The sequence below is a fragment of the Schistocerca americana genome, chromosome 6, assembly GCF_021461395.2.
Source record: "Schistocerca americana isolate TAMUIC-IGC-003095 chromosome 6, iqSchAmer2.1, whole genome shotgun sequence".
NCBI classification, from domain to species: Eukaryota; Metazoa; Arthropoda; class Insecta; order Orthoptera; family Acrididae; genus Schistocerca; species Schistocerca americana.
The window spans coordinates 66,424,378-66,447,484 of record NC_060124.1 but is presented as its reverse complement, the minus strand read 5'-3'; the positions used below and the strand labels follow the sequence as shown (position 1 = coordinate 66,447,484).

Genomic DNA, 23,107 nt, shown 5'->3' with positions numbered 1-23,107 from the left:
AGAGATCGCCTCTAAACTGCTAAATGTGCTGTTAGAATAGAAAGACTCGAGCGGTTCTAGGCGCTTCAGTCTGGAACCGCGCGACAGCTACAGTCGCAGGCTCGAATCCTGCCTCGGGCACTTGTGTGATTTCTTTAGGTTAGTTAGGTTTAACTAGTTCTAAGTTCTAGGGGACTGATGACCTCAGATGTTAAGTCCCATTGTGCTCAGAGCCATTTGAACCATTTTTGAATAGAAAGACTTACTTTCAATTTAAAATAGTGAATTTCCAATTGTTGTATGGAAGAAACTTTATGCATTATAATTTTGATTGGAACTTTATACTTTTATTTAAAATCAAAGTCCTGATCCCGCAAATAAATAGGAGGATAGAAACTTTTCTTTCAGTGGGGTGGACCAGAATGTGGCCATGGAGACTGGAAACTAAGGTCAGTGTGTTTCCCTTCGCTTTCTATCTGACCACTAAATTAGTTGCCAGGCTCACGTGAGAAAAACGGCGAACAAACAAATGATTAACTTTTAGCCGCCGCCCCATAGTGTGCCGCTGTGCTGTCAGAGTTCTCTCAGCCGCTAACAGCCTTGAAGTCGCACCCGCTGGTTCCACACACATCGACGCCAGGAGTAACACTGCTGTGCCCCTCCAAAACATTGGAGGAATGGGACCTGTCCCCAAGTCAGCGCCATATAATGGTCATCCACGGTACTATGGAACCATGATTCATCACTAGACACAATGCGACGCCATTCTTGACCAGTCTATGCTTCTCACCCACTGCACCACTCCAAACACAGCCGTTTGTGTTGCGGTGTTATTGGCAACGTGGCATGGGACAGTAATTCCCTAGTTCCACTGCCGCTAGTCTCCAATCAATGATACAAACTGGTTCAAATGGCTCTGAGCACAATGGGACTTAACATCTGTGATCATCAGTCCCCTAGAACTTAGAACTACTTACAGCTAACTAACCTAAGGACATCACACACATCCATGCCCGAGGCAGGATTCGAACCTGCGACGTAGCGGTCGCGTGGTTCCAGACTGGAGCGCCTAGAACCGCTCGGCCGCTACGGCCGGCAACCAATCATACAGGATGACACAGAATGTTGCACGGTGTACAATATTTGTTCTCTGATGGCAGTCGCAGATGTGAATGGATTACAGTGTGCTTGGTATACGATGTGCCGATCCTCCCTTGTAGCGATTGGAACCTCGGGAACGGGTTTGCCTTCCCTGTCGTTCCCATACAGCTTAGGCCTCCTGCTGTATGCTAGGTCTGGGGGATCCCCGACCCTATCTCGTTGACCAGCCAACTCTTTCATCCCTGTTCTCCTGTGTTTTAATCGCTTTTAGATTCGGTTCGCTTTCTTTCTGCCAAGCCATATTTATACATCTACATCTACATACATACTCCGCAATCCACCATACGGTGCGTGGCGGAGGGTACCTCGTACCACTACTAGCATCTTCTCTCCCTGTTCCACTCCCAAACAGAACGAGGGAAAAATTGTGGTGTCACCGCCAGACAACACACTTGCTAGGTGGTAGCTTTTAAATCGGCCGCGGTCCGCTAGTATACGTCGGACCCGCGTGTCGCCACTGTCAGTAATTGCAGACCGAGCGCCGCCACACGGCAGGTCTAGAGAGAAACTTTCTAGCACTCGCCCCAGGCTTTGCTAGGAAAGGTTTACTAAGAATTACGCTCTCAATTGCCGAGACGATAGTTAGCATAGCCTTCAGCTAAGTCAATTGCTACGACCCAGCAAGGCGCCATTTATCCTTTGCTATGTATCTAATGAAGCATGTACAGTAACAAGACCAATGTTCACCAACTGTGGATTAAAGTTAAGTATTCCAGCAGCTACGTACTTTTCTTTATAGCATTCATTACGTATCCTGTTTCAGACCTCACGCCAGCCTGCGTGAGTTTAAGCGCGTGCCTTTCGGTTACCCATCACTGTGGATTGGCTGTCTTGCCAGTCCACAACAAAAATGACTGCCTATATGCCTCTGTACGAGTTCTAATCTCTCTTATCTTATCTTTGTGGTCTTTCCGCGAAATGTAAGTTGGCGGCAGTAAAATTGTACTGCAGTCAGCCTCAAATGCTGGTTCTCTATATTTTCTCAGTAGCGATTCACGAAAATAACGCCTCCTTTCCTCTAGAGAAGCATTTCCGTAACACTCGCGTGATGATCAAACTTACCAGTAATAAATCTAGCAGCCCGCCTCTGAATTGCTTCTATGTCCTCCCTCAATCCGACCTGGTAGGGATCCCAAACGCTCGAGCAGTACTCAATAATAGGTCGAATTAGTGTTTTATAAGCGGTCTCCTTTACAGATGAACCACATCTTCCCAAAATTCTAGCAATGAACCGAAGAGACGACTATCCACCTTCCCCAGAACTACCAATACATGGTTGTCCCACTTCATATCGATCTGCAATGTTACGCCCAAATATTCAATCGACGTGACTGTATCAAGCGCTATACTACTAATGGAGTATTCAAACATTACAGGATTCTTTTTCCTATTCATCTGCATTAATGTACATTTATCTATATTTAGAGTTAGCTGCCATTCTTTACACCAATCACAAATCCTGTCCAAATCATCTTGTATCCTCCTACAGTCACTCAACGACGACACCTTCCCGTACACCACAGCATCATCAGCAAACAGCCGCACATTGCTATCCACCCTATCCAAAAGATCATTTATGTAGACAGAAAACAACAGCGGACCTACCACACTTCCCTGGGGCACTCTGATGAACACCCACCATCGAGGACAACGTACTGGGTTCTATTACTTAAGAAATCTCCGAGCCACTCACATACTTGGGAACCAATCCCATATGCTCGTACCTTAGTTAGGAGTCTGCAGTGGGGCACCGAGTCAAACGCTTTCCGGAAGTCAAGGAATATGGCATCCGTCTGATACCCTTCATCCATGGTTCGCAAGATATCATGTGAAAAAAGGGCGAGTTACGTTTCGCAGGAGCGATGCTTTCTAAAGCCGTGCTGATGCATAGACAGCAACTTCTCTGTCTCAAGGAAATTCATTATATTCGAACTGAGAATACAGGGTGATTCAAAAAGAATACCACAACTTTAAAAATGTGTATTTAATGAAAGAAACATAATATAACCTTCTGTTATACATCATTACAAAGAGTATTTAAAAAGGTTTTTTTTTTCACTCAAAAACAAGTTCAGAGATGTTCAATATGGCCCCCTCCAGACACACGAGCAATATCAACCCGATACTCCAACTCGTTCCACACTCTCTGTAGCATATCAGGCGTAACAGTTTGGATAGCTGCTGTTATTTCTCGTTTCAAATCATCAATGGTGGCTGGGAGAGGTGGCCGAAACACCATATCCTTAACATACCCCCATAAGAAAAAATCGCAGGGGGTAAGATCAGGGCTTCTTGGAGGCCAGTGATGAAGTGCTCTGTCACGGGCTGCCTGGCGGCCGACCCATCGCCTCGGGTAGCTGACGTTCAGGTTTCATAACTAACCTTTTTCGTAGGACTCTCCATACAGTTGATTGTGGAATTTGCAGCTCTCTGCTAGCTCTGCAAGTCGATTTTCCTGGGCTGCGAACAAATGCTTGCTGGATGCGTGCTACATTTTCATCACTCGTTCTCGGCAGTCCAGAACTTTTCCCTTTGCACAAACACCCATTCTCTGTAAACTGTTTATTTAATACACCACCTATCAGGAGGTTTAACACCATACTTCGTTCGAAATGCACGCTGAACAACTGTCGTCGATTCACTTCTGCCGTACTCAATAACACAAAAAGCTTTCTGTTGAGCGGTCGCCATCGTAGCATCAACTGACGCTGACGCCTAGTCAACGGAGCCTCAAGCGAACAAATGTACAACTAAATGAAACTTTATAGCTCCCTTAATTCGCCGACAGATAGTGCTTAGCTCTGCCTTTTGTCGTTGCAGAGTTTTAAATTCCTAAAGTTGTGGTATTCTTTTTGAATCACCCTGTATGTTCGAGAATCTATTGTGTGTGCCATACTTCCTTGAATACTGGCGCTCTTGACTTTAATGGGTCAGGGGTGTCTCAGCAGTGGGTAAGACTTTTCCTGTCGCATGCAGAACCCCAGAGATTTCAACCTGCTGACTTCCCCACCTCCTCCATCTTGCTTTCATTATTGACTGTATAAAGGATGTACATTATGTTTTTTAGCCGTCTCGCTTTCACTGTTATGACTTTCCCGACTTCTGCACAAAACGTCAGTACTTGGAGTAGGCACTGTGACGCCAGGTGACGCTGAGGCTGTGGTGCGTGTTCCAGCGCCTACGTGGCGATGACGTGCGCGGCACTGCTGGGTCTGGGGGACAGCCTGCTGGTGACGCAGCTGTACGCTCTGCTGGGCGGCGTGTGGCCGCGCGACGGCGCCTCTGCGTTCGCCATTTTCAAGTTCGTCCAGGTGAGCGCAAATTGTGCACCATTGAACGCACAACACACGCCGCATCTCTCCGTCTTTAAAGTAGTTAATCTCCGCATACATCATACTAAACAAAACGCTATGAGGAACATGTCATACGAGTTGCTGTTATACAACAGCACAACCATCAAGTGATCGCAATACAATTTTAAAATTAGACTGCAGGAAATTACTTACTTGAGGCTACAAATTAGTGATGGAAGTTCAGTAATTCAAAGAGGTCCAAATTTCCAGATCGATTTTACTCTGATAAGCAAAGGAAATGAATGAAAGAGGAAGCCGCCTGGTAGAATTTTGCACAGAGCACAACTTAATCATAGCTAACACTTGGTTTAAGAATTATGATACAAGGTTTGTAACCTACCACCGTATTTTTGAAAGAAAATAAAGCAATACTTAATAGAAATGGGAGCCGAGTGTAACCTCCCCGCAAAATTTATAATAATTGACAATATTATTTAGGGATGCTAATGGACATTGCTCTAAGCGTAACCTGCCCACAATGAAATGTATTGACAATGGCAACAAAAATGTGAAATTCGCAATCTGACTCAAATATAAGTTCTTCACAAAAAATTAAGGTCAATTCAGTGATAAGAAAATTCAATTAAACCGAAACATCGGTCTTTGGCCCTGTGTAAAACAATCAGAATTAAAGTCTTACCTCAGAATAAATAGATGTCACATATCTGCTCTTGTTGTTGCGCACCGCTTGGAGGAACTGCATTGCAAATAATAATATTCTCTTTTTTTGTGGTTTTAGTGGAATTTTTCTTCAAAAGAAGTGCAATGAAATGGGAAGTGCAACGAAATCTTGAGTTCAATAAAAAATTAAATTTTTGAGAAAATGCTTTTGAAATAAAAAAATTATTATTGGGAGACTTGTTGGAGAATAATTACAATAAATAAAATTTTTCATTATCTAATGATTATATTAATTAACAGTATACCTTATTCCTCATCTTGACCAGTGTTGCCGACCGCCTACATCACACAACCGCACTGGGCTGCTACTACTGACCGACCGCTCTGCATGACGACTACAGACTGAGTACTGCTCTCAACTAGACAGAGCTACAGACTCGCAACGACTACTCGACAGACTCGCAAAGACTACTGACTGACAGAGTACTGCTCTGCATAGCGACAACTAGCGAACTGCACGCAACGACTGACTCGCAACACTCGCGCGGTCAAGCGCAAACTCTCTGGTCACAGATGCTACAATGCCTCGCCATCGCTGCTGCGTTACATACGTGTTTCATAACCCTCCACTGGGGGGGCAAAAATTTGGCAGCGATGGTGAGTCATTTGGACTTGCCAATCGCGGCAAAATTTTTCTTTAATTAACAAAATCCTACAACTTACAGAATATTTAAATGTTGTGCACACGCACTAAGTACAAAATATATCAGACAAAGACAAAATGTGAGTACAAAACATAGTAGCAAATCAGAAAAGTATATACAAATTATTTGACAGATAACAAAGTGCACAGGCACTGAAAATTCTTTAGCATATTCAGAACAAATAAACAGACTGGTAAGAAAAAATATCATGATGAAAAGTGACATAAGTGTACTCGCATTGGAGTTCAGCGAATCGAAAAATGTATAACCTATGAACATAAATGATGTTACCAAAAAATTTTTTTTTTTTTTTTTTTTTTTTTTTTTTTAATGTGACAAGAATCAGGATAGGAAAGGGAAGGATTGCATCATGGTTGTAGCACTTTAGATTGCACACAGCTGCTCTGAAAGTCCATATCTTTCCACAGAAGTACAACACCAAGTGACACAACTTGAAGTTCTTTTCCCATCAGAATTTATCAGTGTAGCCAAGACACTGAACTGTCGTAGTAATGTTCCATGTTTTCATTTTGGCAGTACATTAGGTACACCAAACAGTGGGACCATAATAATGTCTTCATCGCTCATGGTGGTGGACAGCATGTCGTGTCAACACCACACTCTTATAAGGCACACCAACGTAGAATTAGTGCAAAACCAAAGATAGTGCTCCATGATCACTAGGATAAACAGGACAAATGGACATTGCAGTAATTCAGGGTAGTCAGCTTATGAGGTGAAGGACATCAAGTCACATAATATTGACAATTACAGACTTAATTAGTAGTTTGTGGCATTCATAGCCCAGTTATTGAACATTTCTGTACCAAGTATGTAGTATTACAGAAAAATGTTCATTAATTGTTGTACATAGAATCAGTAGCCTTCTTTTCCTGGTTACAAAGCATTATGAAATAATCGCATTCTTTTCAGTTACAGAGTATAATTAAGAATCATTAACCTTCTCCTAATTACAGTTAATTAATCATTTGTCATTCCAATAATCATTAGCCTTTGCCTAATTACAGTTAATTAATCATTTGTCGTTAATTAATCATTTGTCTAATTACAGTTAATTAATCATTTGTCTAATTACAGTTAATTAATTAATCATTTATCATTTCAATATAGTAAGAATTATTAGCCTTAATTAATTACAAAGCATTATTAAACAGTACCATAGTTAATTAATTATGTGTCATTCCAATCTATTAAGAATCATTAGTCTTTTCCTAATTACAAAGCATTATGAAACAGTCACATTCATTTCCAACAACAAAGTATCAACATTGGAAACAAGAGCTAATCAATGGCATAATTAATAACAATTCGTGGAGTGACATTAATTATTGGCACTCAGTGGCCAGCAAGTATTGAATAAAATCATCATTCAGTATTATTCAGATTATTACGAAGTCATTATTAAAAATCAGTTAAATACAGTCATAGCATTAATAATCATGGGCATTACAAGGACTCATTACAATAAACAGTGTTCCTCATTCAGTAGTATTCAGATCATTACAAAGGCATTATTAAAAACAGTTAATTACAGGCAAATCATTAATAATCACAAGCATTATAAGTGGTAACATTACAATAAACAGTGTTCCTCCTTCAGTAGTATTCAGACCATTACAAAGTCATTATTAAAATCAGTTAATTACAGGCAAATCATTAATAATCACAGGCATTATACGTAGTATCATTATAATAGACAGTGGCAGTTATTAGCTAGTGACAAAGCATTATTTTGAATATAATCTCATTAAGAGGTCATTACTCAAGTGACATGCTATTCATAGTTGATCAGTATTATTCAGAATTATCATAAACTAGTGACATTATGTGCGACTGGTAATACATGTTTTTTTTTTTTTTTTTTTTTTTTTTTTGGTAGCAATGCATTGCGTTGGGATCGATAATTAATTGCTGAAGCATAACACTATTTGCTTTTGACCTATTGCTGCAAATGAGGATAGGTAACGTCATTCGTCATGAGTCAGCTGTAGCAAGATTATGTAACAAGGCAGTATATGTGATCACATTTATAAGTGATAAACACAAATGGGTAAAAAATAAAAATGCAAGTACTAGAACAGGTATAATAACTAACAGGTTTAGTAAGTATCATGAAAAGCTTCTCCTGGAAAAAAAATACAAAAACGGATTATTGACCTGAAAGAAGAAACGCACACTATGCTGAAAAGTAGTGAACTTCGAATTAACAGGCAGTGAAGTGTGTATAAAAATGTGTTCCATAGCTGTCCTTTCCAAAACTTTCAGTCATCCTACTATGCAATGTAACACCTGCTGTCAAAGCAAACTGCAACAAATACTTAAATAACTACGTAGCATAAATACATTACTTCAACATTATCCTCATCTGTAAAGAAAAAAAACTTCATTATCCATATCATCATAACCTCACCATTATCATCACCTGTAAAGAAAAACTTCATTATTCATAATACCATATCCTTCATCATTATTCATCAGTATTCATTATCATCTGCAAAAAATCACTTCATTACTCATTTCATAACTATTCCTTATCTCTAGCATATTTCATCACTAAAACTAAGATGTGTAGTTCAGTCTGACAGCCTGCATCAATCACCTTGTATTCTGAAAGAAAAAATTAGTTAAGACTGCTATTCTTCGATGAGTATAGTATATTCTTGTTAATGTTTGTTAATCCTGATCCATTTACTCTTCCTCATAAAGTTATTGCATCTCCTTTCGTTTATTCCGTAGGTGAAATTCCATTTATGTTAAATTTATTTCTTAGAATCATCATTCCTTTCTGAAATTGATGAACAAAGATTAATGTCCTGCATTTAAATCATATACCCACTAGATAATGACTGGTTTATGGTAACATAATTAACCCTACAGCATAACATGACAGAAAACGTAATATGTCAAAAACATTGACAGTGTTCAAAAACAAAGATATACACAGAATAGTACAATGCAGCAGCAAAAAAAAAAATGTGAAACAGTCACGATGTTGAGATGACATAAGGCAAAAAAAATGTCAAAGTTGACTGGTGTGTGTTATATCTTAACTATTTCATAGTCCATACAAACAAAACTGGAGTACAGTCACATACACAAAAAAATGGAAAATGTGCACGGTCTGATGTGTAACGACAAGAAAAGCGACCTGCTAACCTTACCTTGCCGGGCACTTGCCAAAAAAAAAAATACGATAATCATCAATAAGTAGTCACATAAATATAATTGCAGAAATAGTCATAAATGTGTAAATTCATCTGGAAAAATATGCACGGTCTGATGTGTAACGACAAGAAAAGCGATCTGCTAACCTTACCTTGCCGGGCACTTGCCAAGAAAAAATACGATAATCATCAATAAGTAGTCAGGTGAATTAATTGCATTAGTAAATTGCATCATAGTGTGTTGAATCATACAGTGGTTTCACTCAATAAACGGTTTAATGTTTGAGATATGGTGATTGCCTTTCGATTTTCTGGTTCTCAAAGTTTCGACGTGTACAACATTGGGGTGAGGGATGCTGCGAATCCGATATGGACCTCCGTATAGAAGTTCAAATTTACTGCACTTACCTTTTAATTTACTGGATAAATAGTGTGTACGTACTAGTATCTTCTGTCCAACGTGAAAGTCGCGGCGTGTACAAACCTGTTTTTGCTGTCTTCTCCGGCGCTCTGCGGCACGTTTGATGTTCTTCAGCGCAATGTCAATTATTTCGTGGTGTCGTAGGCGACGACTTTTGGGAAATTCTATTAATTCTTTAATTTTGTTCGGTGGTTCAACGTTTTTCAGTATAACAGACGGAGATAGCATAGTGGATTCATTTGGAATGGAATTAATTACATCTTGGAATGAGAGTATGTGTGTATCCCAATCAATATGTCTTTTGTGGCAGTATATTCTACACAGTTTACCAATTTCCTTCATTAATCTTTCACAGGGGTTCGAAGAAGCGTGGTACTTGGATATATAGATCGGAGAAATGTTTCTGGCTCGTAACATGCGTGTCCATACGCTACTACGAAATTGAGATCCATTGTCAGAAATTACTCTCATCACATGCCCTACATGAAATAGAAAATGTTTTACAAATGCTTTCGAAACAGTTTTAGCAGTAGCTTTGCGTAACGGAGTGAAAGTAACAAATTTTGAAGTGAGCTCAACAGCGACAAAAATGTAGCAAAAACCTCTGTTAGTTCTCGGAATCGGACCAAAAATGTCTACTGCGGCCATGTGTCTTAATTTAACAGGTATAATGGGATATAATGGAGGAATATGTGAAGTGGTGTCTGATTTAGCTTTCTGGCAAATTTTACAAGACGCTAAAACTCGTCGTATACGTTTCTCCATGTTGGCAAAATAACAGTTCTGTCTCAGTATAAGAAAACATTTTCGTGCTCCGTAATGTGCGTAGCTTAAATGAGTGTACCAAATTAATTTGTTGACCAGTTCGTCAGGAATGCATAATAACCAATTGTTGCTGTCAGGATGAGAGCGGCGAAACAGAACGTCATTGCGTACAGTGTAATGGTTTCTAATCGTAACATTTTTTCTATCTTGCCAAAGGTGTTTAATTTCTTTCCACACATTGTCTTTATTTTGTTCTTGTGCTATGTCCTGTAATGACGATGAAATAAAATTTTCAAAAGCAACTTGCTGAATGTACATGACACTGAAATTTGTTTTGCAGAAGTTGGTTGCTACGTCTTGCTGATTGTTGCCGAGAGAACGCGATAGTGCGTCTGCTATAACATTTTGTGTGCCGGGAATGTGAACTATTGTAAAATTAAATTCTTGTAAATAAAGTTTCCATCTGCTTAATCTGTCGTGAGTAAAATTAGCTGAAAGCAAAAATTGTATAGCTCTATGGTCTGTGTAAACGGTGGTATGTCTGCCATAAAGAAAGTGCCGAAATCTCGTAAAAGCCCATACAACACATAATGTTTCAAGTTCTGTAACGGAATAATTTCGTTCAGCAAGTGACAAAATGCGACTTGCAAATGCGATGTTTTTAATTACTATAGAACCGTCTTCTTCGATTTCCTGGAAAATGTGTACGCCTAAAGCGGTGTTGGAACTGTCAGTGGCAATGGAAAAATTTCTGGTGAGATCTGGGTGCGATAAAAGTGGAGCATTCAACAAAGCATGCTTCAAATAACATTCACGTGAACAAAATTCTGCGTGTCAAAAGTAATGTTTGCGTTACTGTAATATGCAATCTGTGCTGTATCTGGTTAAAATCTATCGTACGTGTTATTATTTACTGGAGAATATTGTGGCATATCGACTATTTTGAACTGCTCTGCTATTTCTTCCTGACGTCTTACGCTATGGATGACACCTATTGTCTGTTTCATTCATCATAATATGTTGTTGCTGATGTTCTTGCTGCTGAAAAGATCGACTGCTATTAAATGTACGCTGAAAATTGTGCTCGTTATTTTTACGTCTGTCATGATAGTAATTTCTATACGGCGCATTGCGATAGGAATTGAAATGGTCTGTTGTCTGTACGTAGTTATTTTTGCTGCCATGCGTTACTATTTGTTGGAGCTGGGACTATACGTGCACGCGGCGAAACATTAAAGTTTGGTTGACCTTGTAGACTGCATTGTTGGTTAGGTATGCTAAGCGGTTGACTTTCATGCTATTGTGGTGTAAAGGTCTATTGTTACCAAAAATGCGCTTGCTGTTAATTTTATACATACTGATGATTACGATTTTATCCGTTATCAAAATTACGCTGGTTCTGGAGTGCCTACTGAAAATTGTCACATTCGGTAAAAGTTTGTCACATCGGGTTTTCATTACTAATTTCTTAATACTAGGTAGAGCAATAGTTAAAGAGCAGTTTTGATAGATATAAAGGATAGTAGAAGAGAAGGCAGCAGTGCAGAAAACTAAAGATGAAACAGCACTACTACAGCTCGGGGCCCTATGCTCGCTACGGCACATATTCATTAAAGCGTAATGAATCCCCTGAGGTCAATTACGCACTGCAAATAAATTTTAGTTTTTGCGTTACAGGCAATAGCGGTAAAAATTCAAAAGCAAATAGTTGTATCCATGTTAATTCTAGTTTCTGCATTATAGGCAATGCTGATGAAAATACAATAGCAAATTGTTGCATCAGGTTCAAAGCTAGTTTCTGCATTACAGATAATAGCGGTGAATGTACAAAGATAAATTGTCGTATACAGTGCAAAGCGTGTACCTGTACGCTGTCATTATTAAATTCCTTACGTTTTCTTACAAATGCAAATTGCTCGAAATCTACGTTCTCGTCATTGAATTTGAAAACACGTTCAGGTTTGTGTGTGAACCTGTTCGTCTGTGTCATTTCGGATTTCAAGTTGCGTAGCTTTTCAGACTTTAAGTCGCGTGGCTTTCCGGACTTTAAGTCGCGTAGTTGCTGTAAATTGCTCAAATTATACGCGCTGCTCAAGTCTGACACATGTTCATAAAGTGGCGTCTGTTGTGATATGTTATTAACTGAAATGTTTTTCATTTCTGTTACTTCTTGTTGTAAATTTGATAACTTCCGACGTAACGTGTTGTTAGATGAATCGATTTCATTAATTGTCTGCTGTAAATTTTGAAATTCAGGTGTTTGGATAAAAGAAACCGGTGCAGTATCGTCTGATTTATTGTCATTAGTATTTTCGATAACATCAATACGACTGGCCAATTCATCACATTTTTCAGTCAGTATTTTAACCTGATCATCGGTTTTAGAATCAGACGCATTAATCTGTTTTTGCAACTTGCGCGTAGTTTCGCTCAGTTTTTTAACATCGGCTTTGATGACATCGCAATCCTGTGTTAGATCTAGTTGTTCGAATCTATCTGTCACTGTTTGAATATTTACTGTGTGTGTATCTGTTTTTGCTTTAAGATCAGAAATTTCATCCCGTAATTCCGCGTTCAATTGTTCTATGGTATTAATTTTGTCGGACACAGTAGTAATATTATTGTCTACATACGTCTTCGCTTTCGCGAATATTTTACGTTTGTCCTCTTGTCTCTGAGCAGTGATTGTTTCCATGACTTGTCGTTTTACTTTGTTTTGATCCTGAATAAATCTGCGGAAACGCGTATCACTGTTCTGTATGTGCTGATTAAAGCGCTCGTTAATCTGAGTGTTCTGCTGTTCGAATTTCGCGTCTATCTTTGCGTCCATAGTGCGCGAAAGTTCTACCGTCATTGCTCTAAACTCGTCCCGTAATTGTGTAGCTTTTTCAGAGCACTGTTTGGCGACTCCGCTAATTTCGTCTCTGAGTGTATCTGTCGCGGCTGTTTGCATTTCCCTTAATTCTTGTGCAACCGACTTTATTTCTTCGCTATTTTTTTGTGAACAAGCCTCAATTTCCACGCGCAACTGTTCCTTAGTGTCATGGCACTGCGCGGCAACGGCTGTAATTTGTTCACTAAGTTGTCTGGAATTGTCGTCTAATTTTTTATTAAGTTGTTTGAGATTTTCGTCATTATTGTCAAGTTTCTCATTTAAGTGTTTGTTATCTTCCCTAAGTTGTTTGACCTGTTCATTAAGTTGTTGTTTGAGATTTTCGTTATCTTGTTTGTTATCTTCCCTAAGTTGTTTGAAATTGTTGTCTGTTTTCTCATTCTGTTGTTTGATATCTATCAATATTGCCATAAATTGCTCCAAGGTGACATTACCTACTCTATTCTCAGTACTGTTTGATGGTGTTTCTACAATTGTCGCGTTTTGTATGACCATTTGGTCATTCTGTAATTTACAAAAAGGTTTATCAGCCGTATGTATACTGTCGGTCACTATTTCGGAATTAAATAGATCCATCGTACTTTGTGTGATCTGTTCATATTCATTAGACAAATTTGTCTGTTCGTTACTTGGGTTTTCCAAATCGGGTGTGTTAAGCTCTGCAGCGCTCATTACAATAGAGCGTTCTGCGTCATCAATTGTCGTCAAGTTAACAGACGAGACAATTGAGTTCGTTTGTTCATCATTAAGGTGAAAGTCATCATTAGTGGTTGGAATGCACTGATTGTTAGTGAACGCAGGATTGTCATCATTACGTTGCGTATCACAATTACTATCGGTCACGTTGTTTAAGTCGGTAATTTCATTCACAATACTTCGCGATACACTATTCACAGTCTTTCGCGGCATTTTTACAATAGTCAAAATTTTTCACAAAACAAATCAACACAATGCAAAAGCAACACACAAATACAACAAAGCAACAAATTGCCGTTGACCTGTAGAGAGAAAGTCACAATATTATTAAAAGCGTTGCGCTAAATCCTAATTATATCTAAGCAAACAAGAGCAGATATCTGACTGTCGCTCAAAAGACTCTCAACGAAATTCGATCCTGGACTGGGTGTCGCCAAGTGTAACCTACCACCGTATTTTTGAAAGAAAATAAAGCAATACTTAATAGAAATGGGAGCCGAGTGTAACCTCCCCGCAAAATTTATAATAATTGACAATATTATTTAGGGATGCTAATGGACATTGCTCTAAGCGTAACCTGCCCACAATGAAATGTATTGACAATGGCAACAAAAATGTGAAATTCGCAATCTGACTCAAATATAAGTTCTTCACAAAAAATTAAGGTCAATTCAGTGATAAGAAAATTCAATTAAACCGAAACATCGGTCTTTGGCCCTGTGTAAAACAATCAGAATTAAAGTCTTACCTCAGAATAAATAGATGTCACATATCTGCTCTTGTTGTTGCGCACCGCTTGGAGGAACTGCATTGCAAATAATAATATTCTCTTTTTTTGTGGTTTTAGTGGAATTTTTCTTCAAAAGAAGTGCAATGAAATGGGAAGTGCAACGAAATCTTGAGTTCAATAAAAAATTAAATTTTTGAGAAAATGCTTTTGAAATAAAAAAATTATTATTGGGAGACTTGTTGGAGAATAATTACAATAAATAAAATTTTTCATTATCTAATGATTATATTAATTAACAGTATACCTTATTCCTCATCTTGACCAGTGTTGCCGACCGCCTACATCACACAACCGCACTGGGCTGCTACTACTGACCGACCGCTCTGCATGACGACTACAGACTGAGTACTGCTCTCAACTAGACAGAGCTACAGACTCGCAACGACTACTCGACAGACTCGCAAAGACTACTGACTGACAGAGTACTGCTCTGCATAGCGACAACTAGCGAACTGCACGCAACGACTGACTCGCAACACTCGCGCGGTCAAGCGCAAACTCTCTGGTCACAGATGCTACAATGCCTCGCCATCGCTGCTGCGTTACATACGTGTTTCAGGTTGTATACATGGAAGAACCCTGGAGATACTAAAAGGTATCAAATAGATTATATAATGGTAAGACAGAGATTTAGGAACCAGGTTTTAAATTGTAAGACATTTCCAGGGGCACGTGTGGACTCTGACCACAATCTATTGATTATGACCTGTAGATTAAAACTGAAGAAACTGCAAAAAGGTGGGAATTTAAGGAGATGGGACCTGGATAAACTGAAAGAACCAGAGATTGTACAGAGTTTCAGGGAGATCATAAGGGAACAATTGACAGGAATGGGGGAAAGAAATACAGTACAAGAAGAATGGGTAGCTTTGAGGTATGAAGTAGTGAAGGCAGCAGAGGATCAAGTAGGTAAAAAGACGAGGGCTAGTAGAAATCCTTGGGTAACAGAAGAAATATTGAATTTAATTGATGAAAGGAGAAAATATCAAAATGCAGTAAATGAAGCAGGCAAAAAGGAATACAAACGTCTCAAAAATGAGATCGACAGGAAGTGCAAAATGGCTAAGCAGGGATGGCTAGAGGACAAATGTAAGGATGTAGTGGCTTATCTCACTAGGCGTAAGATAGATACTGCCTACAGGAAAATTAAAGAGACCTTTGGAGAAAAGAGAACCACTTGCACGAACATCAAGAGCTCAGATGGAAACCCAGTTCTAAGCAAAGAAGGGAAGGCAGAAAGGTGGAAGGAGTATATAGAGGGTCTATACGATGTACTTGAGGACAATATTATGGAAATGGAAGAGGATGTAGAAGAAGATGAAATGGGAGATACGATACTGCGTGAAGAGTTTGACAGAGCACTGAAAGACCTGAGTCGAAACAAGGCCCCCGGAGTAGACAACATTCCATTGGAACTACTGACGGCCCTGGGAGAGCCAGTCCTGACAAAACTCTACCATCTGGTGAGCAAGATGTATGAAACAGGCGAAATACCCTCAGACTTCAAGAAGAATATAATAATTCCAATCCCAAAGAAAGCAGGTGTTGACAGATGTGAAAATTACCTAACTACCAGTTTAATAAGTAACAGCTGCAAATTACTAACACGAATTCTTTACAGACGAATGGAAAAACTAGTAGAAGCCAACCTCGGGGAAGATCAGTTTGGATTCCGTAGAAACACTGGAACACGTGAGGCAATACTGACCTTACGACTTATCTTAGAAGAAAGATTAAGGAAAGGCAAAGCTACGTTTCTAGCATCTGTAGACTTAGAGAAAGCTTTTGACAATGTTGACTGGAATACTCTCTTTCAAATTCTAAAGGTGGCAGGGGTAAAATACAGGGAGCTAAAGGCTATTTACAATTTGTACAGAAACCAGGTGGCAGTTATAAGAGTCGAGGGACGTGAAAGGGAAGCAGTGGTTGGGAGGGGAGTGAGACAGGGTTGTAGCCTCTCCCCAATGTTATTCAATCTGTATATTGAGCAAGCAATAAAGGAAACAAAAGAAAAATTCGGAGTAGGTATTAAAATCCATGGAGAAGAAATAAAAACTTTGAGGTTCGCCGATGACATTGTAATTCTGTCAGAGACAGAAAAGGACTTGGAAGAGCAGTTGAACGGAATGGATGGTGTCTTGAAGGGAGGATATAAGATGAACATCAACAAAAGCAAAACGAGGATAATGGAATGTAGTCGAATTAAGTCGGGTGATGTTGAGGGTATTAGATTAGGAAATGAGACACTTACAGTAGTAAAGGAGTTTTGCTATTTGGGGAGCAAAATAACTGATGATGGTCGAAGTAGAGAGGATATGAAATGTAGACTGGCAATGGCAAGGAAAGCGTTTCTGAAGAAGAGAAATTTGTTAACATCGAGTATAGATTTAAGTGTCAGGAAGTCATTTCTGAAAGTATTTGTATGGAGTGTAGCCATGTATGGAAGTGAAACATGGACGGTAAATAGTTTGGACAAGAAGAGAATAGAAGCTTTCGAAATGTGGTGCTACAGAAGAATGCTGAAGATTAGATGGGTAGATCACATAACTAATGAGGAAGTATTGAATAGGATTGGGGAGAAGAGAAGTTTGTGGCACAACTTGACCAGAAGAAGGGACTGGTTAGTAGGACATGTTCTGAGGCATCAAGGGATCACCAATTTAGTATTGGAGGGCAGCGTGGTGGGTAAAAATCGTAGAGGGAGACCAAGAGATGAATACACTAAGCAGATTCAGAAGGATGTAGGTTGCAGTAGGTACTGGGAGATGAAGAAGCTTGCACAGGATAGAGTAGCATGGAGAGCTGCATCAAACCAGTCTCAGGACTGAAGACCACAACAACAACAACAACAAGCCAAAGGATTCTGACCACTGCTCTCTGCGACGTTCGATGCTGCCTGGTGGCACTGCGGGCAAGTGACGCGTATATAAACGGAGCAGACACAGACGCCGGATCACCCTAGCGAAGATGTGGGCTGCAAATGGGGAAGTCCATTGAGATAAGCGGCTTCGACAAAGGGCAGATTATTATATATATGCACAAACAGTGCCCGAACTCTTACGGGAATCGGCAGTAAAGCCGCGAGTAATGAGTACGACGGGCAGGGGTACTATGAATATAGTGCGGGACAAAAAGTTGCGAATGTAGGTCTCACGGGAGACGTGCCAGACGTAAGTCCCAGCAGTCGCACTATCCTCTGTGTCCTCGGTGGCTCAGATGGATAGAGCGTCTGCATGTAAGCAGGAGATCCCGGGTTCGATTCCCGGTCGGGGCACACATTTTCAACTGTCCCCGTTGACTTATATCAACACCTGTATGCAGCCAAGGGTATTCATTTCATTGTAATTTCAGATTGTTGTTACACAGAGCCAGTGAACCAGCATCTCGGAAACGGCGAAGCTAGTCGAGTGTTCACGTGCTACTGTCGTGAGTACCTACGGAAAGAGGTAGAAGGACAGTGAAACTACCACTAGGCGCTGAATGGTTGGACGTCCACAACTCTTCACAGAACGTGGGGTTCGGGGGCTTGCCTGCTCTGTAAAGTAGGATAAACGGTGATCTGTGCCATCTCTGCAGAAAGATCATAATCTGGTGCACGCACAAGTGTTTCGTAGCACGCCGTTCATCGTATATTGTTGAACATGGAGCTCTGCAGTAGACTACCCCTCCATGTTCACATGTTAACCCAACGACTTCGTCAATTGAGATTCTAGTGGACACGGGACCGTCGGTATTCGATCGTCGACCAATGCAAAGGTGTCGGCTATTGGGGTAAATCTCACATTTGCTACATCAGGTCGATGGTCGTCTCCACAGACAACGTCATCGAGGTGAACGGCGGCTCGAAACGTCCGGCGCACTACGGACGCAGGCCGGTGGGAGCAGTATTATGCTATGGGTGACATTCTTCTGCGCTTGCATGGGACCTGTGATAGTAATCGAAGACAGCTGAGAGCTGCGAACCAACTACATCCCTTCATGCTTGATGTCTTCCCCGACGGCTATGTCCTCTTCCACCTCTATAATTGCCCTTGTCTCGGAGCCAAAACCGTGCTACAGTGGCTTGAGGAGCATTATAGTGCACTCACGTTGCTGTCTCGGCGACCAAATTCGCCTGATGTAAATCCTGTGGGACCCATCTGGGTTGCTATTGGGCGCCATCACCGCGTACGCTAATCAGCGGCCCATTATTCACGCGAATTTAATCATCTAATGCCACATACGTCTGCAGACCTACGAGCAAACTATCGGATCCCTGACACGTAGAATCAGTGATGTATTTCGTTCCAAAGACGGACAAACGATCAAGTGGTCATAATGTTTTGGCTCATCAGTGTACGTGCGATGCGAAAGATAATAAATAGATAATGGTGATACAAAGGTATGAAGGTACATTTGCTTGTTTTTGCCAGTCGATATCTCGTTCTAGTAGATACTTACTAATTGTTGCGAGTATGCCGATTTTAGTTAAAACCACGTCTTTGCGTGAACCTGAATGCTTTCACACACGAGGACATCCATCAATGTGAAATTGTCCGTTAGAAGAGGACAGTACATGGCAAGTTAATCTCCCATAGTGACACTACCAGAATGAAATCTATAAACGAGTCCACGATCTTGTCTGGCACTTAATTATTTTTTTCTTCCGCGAACCTTGCAGAACTAGCACTCATGGAAGAAAGGATATTACGGACACATAGCTTAGCCACAGCCTGGAGGATGTTTTCAGAATGCGATTTTCACTCTGCGGCGGAGTGTGCGCTGATATGAAATTTTGGTAGAGCACTTGCCCGCGGAAGGCAAAGGTCCTGAGTTCGAGTCTCGGTCTGGCACACAGTTTTAATCTGCCAGCAAGTTTCACAACTTTTACTTGTTTTACTCTGATTTTAAGTAGGGATTTTGTTATTACATACTGTATTCTACTTTATGTTTTAGTGTAAGACACACATCTTTGTCATGTGAAACTATTTTAACTAACGATCATGAATATTCCATTTCAAGCAATGTAATCTGTAATGCCGGTCACTTATGAACCTCAAATTAGCATATTGTACCGGCTATAGATCATGTTGCTATAATTATAGGACCTCCAAGGGCATCGCTAGTACTCACCCATGTACTTAAGTGTACACATTATGTGGCGTTGATAATTGTATCAAAATACTCTTAATCGTATGTTACGACTGTCGGCTATTTTATCTTTTCTACGTATCGAAAGGTAACCCCGTGAGGACTATATAGATTACTGAGGATGTTGGCATTATTTTGGTGTTCTAACATTTGTTTTCTTCTTTAAAACAGACAAATTATGCTAAACAAGTTCTTGATTGAATACCGTAAACAACTAACAGGTGATTTAATACTACACTGGACAAGGATCCTGGGTGGCAGAGACAGTTTAACTAGTGGAGTGAGTCAAGTACTCTGGCCCTAAAAATGTGAGTAACGCAATCTGAATTGATCTGAGGCATGAGCAGACTTTGATTGATCAAATCTACTGTAGTTTCACTACACAGGTGCAGCTGAGAGCAAGTGGCGATTGAGATCTGTACACCCTGACAATGCCGGAGCGGCAGTAGGTTACTTCGTTTGCTTCGTGCCGCGATGTAACTTGCAGCTGGCGAGATGTGTGCGGCGGAGGTGAGACGAGGAGGCGGCACATGTGAATCCATCGCGGCCACGAAATAAATGCAAAAAATCTCACGGTCTAGCGATCATTCAGACGGATCCCAATTTACTCTCTACCAGAGCCCTGAAATCACGGTAGATTTCAGTGTGTGACACACTCGTTCGCTGGTAGTACCAAGGACCAATTTGGCTCACTTAAACGACAGAGCGAACAAGGATACTAAACGTCTAGTCTGGTAAACCAAAAACGAGTAAGTGTGCCCTCGGCAAAGGAGTAGTCCGAGAAGTTTGAAGTTACACTGTCGGTACAGTAAGAACTTCACCACAGGCTCCCCAGTCTAAACTACTCGCAAGGGAAGACAGTCTCAGGACAAGTCCCAAGTACCAGTCACACATTCCAGAGCTTCGACCAAAAGTACTTCCAGACCAAAGTCCTGCACCCGAGTGCTTCGCACTTCTCCAAAAGTAAATTCCGTTTTCCTGCAAAGTGATGCTGATCAGACAGGATGCTTACGTACGTGTCACCTGTCAGAGTCGAATCTAGACGTATCAGGGGTCCCATACCACTCCAACTGCACACTCCCACACCATTACAGAGCCTCCACCACCTTGAACAGTCTCCTACTGAGATGCAGAGTCTATGATTTCATGAGGTTGTCTCCATACCCGTACACGGCCATCTGCTCGATGCAATTTGAAACGAGACTCATCCGACCAGGCAATATGATACCAATCATCAACAGTCCAATGTCTGTGTCGACGGGCCCAGGCGAGGCGTAAAGCTTTGTGTCCTGCAGTCATCAAGAGTACACGAGAGGCTTTCGGCTCCAAAGCCAATATCGATGATGTCTCGTTGAATGGTTCGGACACTGACTGTTGTTGATGGCCCAGCATTGAAATCTGCAGCAATTTGCGGAAGGGTTACACTTATATCACAAACGATTCTTTCCAGTCGTCGTTGGTTCCGTTCTTGCAGGATCTTTTTTGAGCCGCAGCGATGGCGGAGCTTTTATGTTTTATCGGATTCCTGATATTCACGGTTGTTGTTGTTGTTGTTGTTGTGGTCTTCAGTCCTGACACTGGTTTGATGCAGCTCTCCATGCTGCTCTACCCTGTGCAAGCTTCTTCATCTCCCAGTACCTACTGCAACCTACATCCTTCTGAATCTGCTTAGTGTATTCATCTCTTGGTCTCCCTCTACGATTTTTACCCTCCACGCTGCCCTCCAGTGCTAAATTTGTGATCCCTTGATGCCTCAAAACATCTCCTACCAACCGATCCCTTCTTCTAGTCAAGTTGTGCCACAAACTTCTCTTCTCCCCAATCCTATTCAATACCTCCTCATTAGTTACGTGATCTACCAACCTTACCTTCAGCATTCTTCTGTAGCACCACATTTCGAAAGCTTCTATTCTCCTCTTGTCCAAACTGGTTATCGTCCATGTTTCACTTCCATACATGGCTACACTCCATACAAATACTTTCAGAAACGACTTCCTGACACTTAAATCTATACTCGACGTTAACAAATTTCTCTTCTTCAGAAACGCTTTCCTTGCCATTGCCAGTCTACATTTCATATCCTCTCTACTTCGACCATCATCAGTTATTTTACTCCCTAAATAGCAAAACTCCTTTACTACTTTAAGTGTCTCATTTCCTAATCTAATTCCCTCAGCATCACCCGATTTAATTTGACTACATTCCATTATCATCGTTTTGCTTTTGTTGATGTTCATCTTATATCCTCCTTTCAAGACACTGTCCATTCCGTTCAACTGCTCTTCCAAGTCCTTTGCTGTCTCTGACAGAATTACAATGTCATCGGCGAACCTCAAAGTTTTTACTTCTTCTCCATGAATTTTAATACCTATTCCGAATTTTTCTTTTGTTTCCTTTACTGCTTGCTCAATATACAGATTGAATAGCATCGGAGAGAGGCTACAACCCTGTCTCACTCCTTTCCCAACCACTGCTTCCCTTTCATGCCCCTCGACTCTTATAACTGCCATCTGGTTTCTGTACAAATTGTAAATAGCCTTTCGCTCCCTGTATTTTACCCCTGCCACCTTCAGAATTTGAAAGAGAGTATTCCAGTTAACATTGTCAAAAGCTTTCTCTAAGTCTACAAATGCTAGAAACGTAGGTTTGCCTTTTCTTAATCTTTCATCTAAGATAAGTCGTAAGGTTAGTATTGCCTCACGTGTTCCAATATTTCTACGGAATCCAAACTGATCTTCGCCGAGGTCCGCTTCTACCAGTTTTTCCATTCGTCTGTAAAGAATTCGCGTTAGTATTTTGCAGCTGTGACTTATTAAACTGATAGTTCGGTAATTTTCACATCTGTCAACACCTGCTTTCTTTGGGATTGGAATTATTATATTCTTCTTGAAGTCTGAGGGTATTTCGCCTGTCTCATACATCTTGCTCACCAGATGGTAGAGTTTTGTCATGACTGGCTCTCCCAAGGCCATCAGTAGATCTAATGGAATGTTGTCTACTCCCGGGGCCTTGTTTCGACTCAGGTCTTTCAGTGCTCTGTCAAACTCTTCACGCAGTATCTTATCTCCCATTTCGTCTTCATCTACATCCTCTTCCATTTCCATAATATTGTCCTCAAGCACGTCGCCCTTGTATAAACCCTCTATATACTCCTTCCACCTTTCTGCCTTCCCTTCTGTGCTTAGAACTGGGTTGCCATCTGAGTTCTTGATATTCATACAAGTGGTTCTCTTCTGTCCAAAGGTCTCTTTAATTTTCCTGTAGGCAGTATCTATCTTACCCCTAGTGAGACAAGCCTCTACATCCTTACATTTGTCCTCTAGCCACCCCTGCTTAGCCATTTTGCACTTCCTGTCGATCTCATTTTTGAGACGTTTGTATTCCTTTTTGCCTGCTTCATTTACTGCAT

General features: G+C 40.7%; 1 protein-coding gene across 1 annotated transcript in view; it reads left to right on the top strand.

The window, feature by feature from the left end:
- LOC124619965 (UNC93-like protein MFSD11) overlaps positions 1-23,107 on the top strand; it is a 175,599-nt gene that overhangs the window by 143,889 nt on the left and 8,603 nt on the right. The window contains exon 7 of the mRNA XM_047146627.1: positions 4,316-4,451. Within this exon, the coding sequence (XP_047002583.1) occupies positions 4,316-4,451 (136 nt within the window). The remainder of the gene's footprint in view (positions 1-4,315; positions 4,452-23,107) is intronic.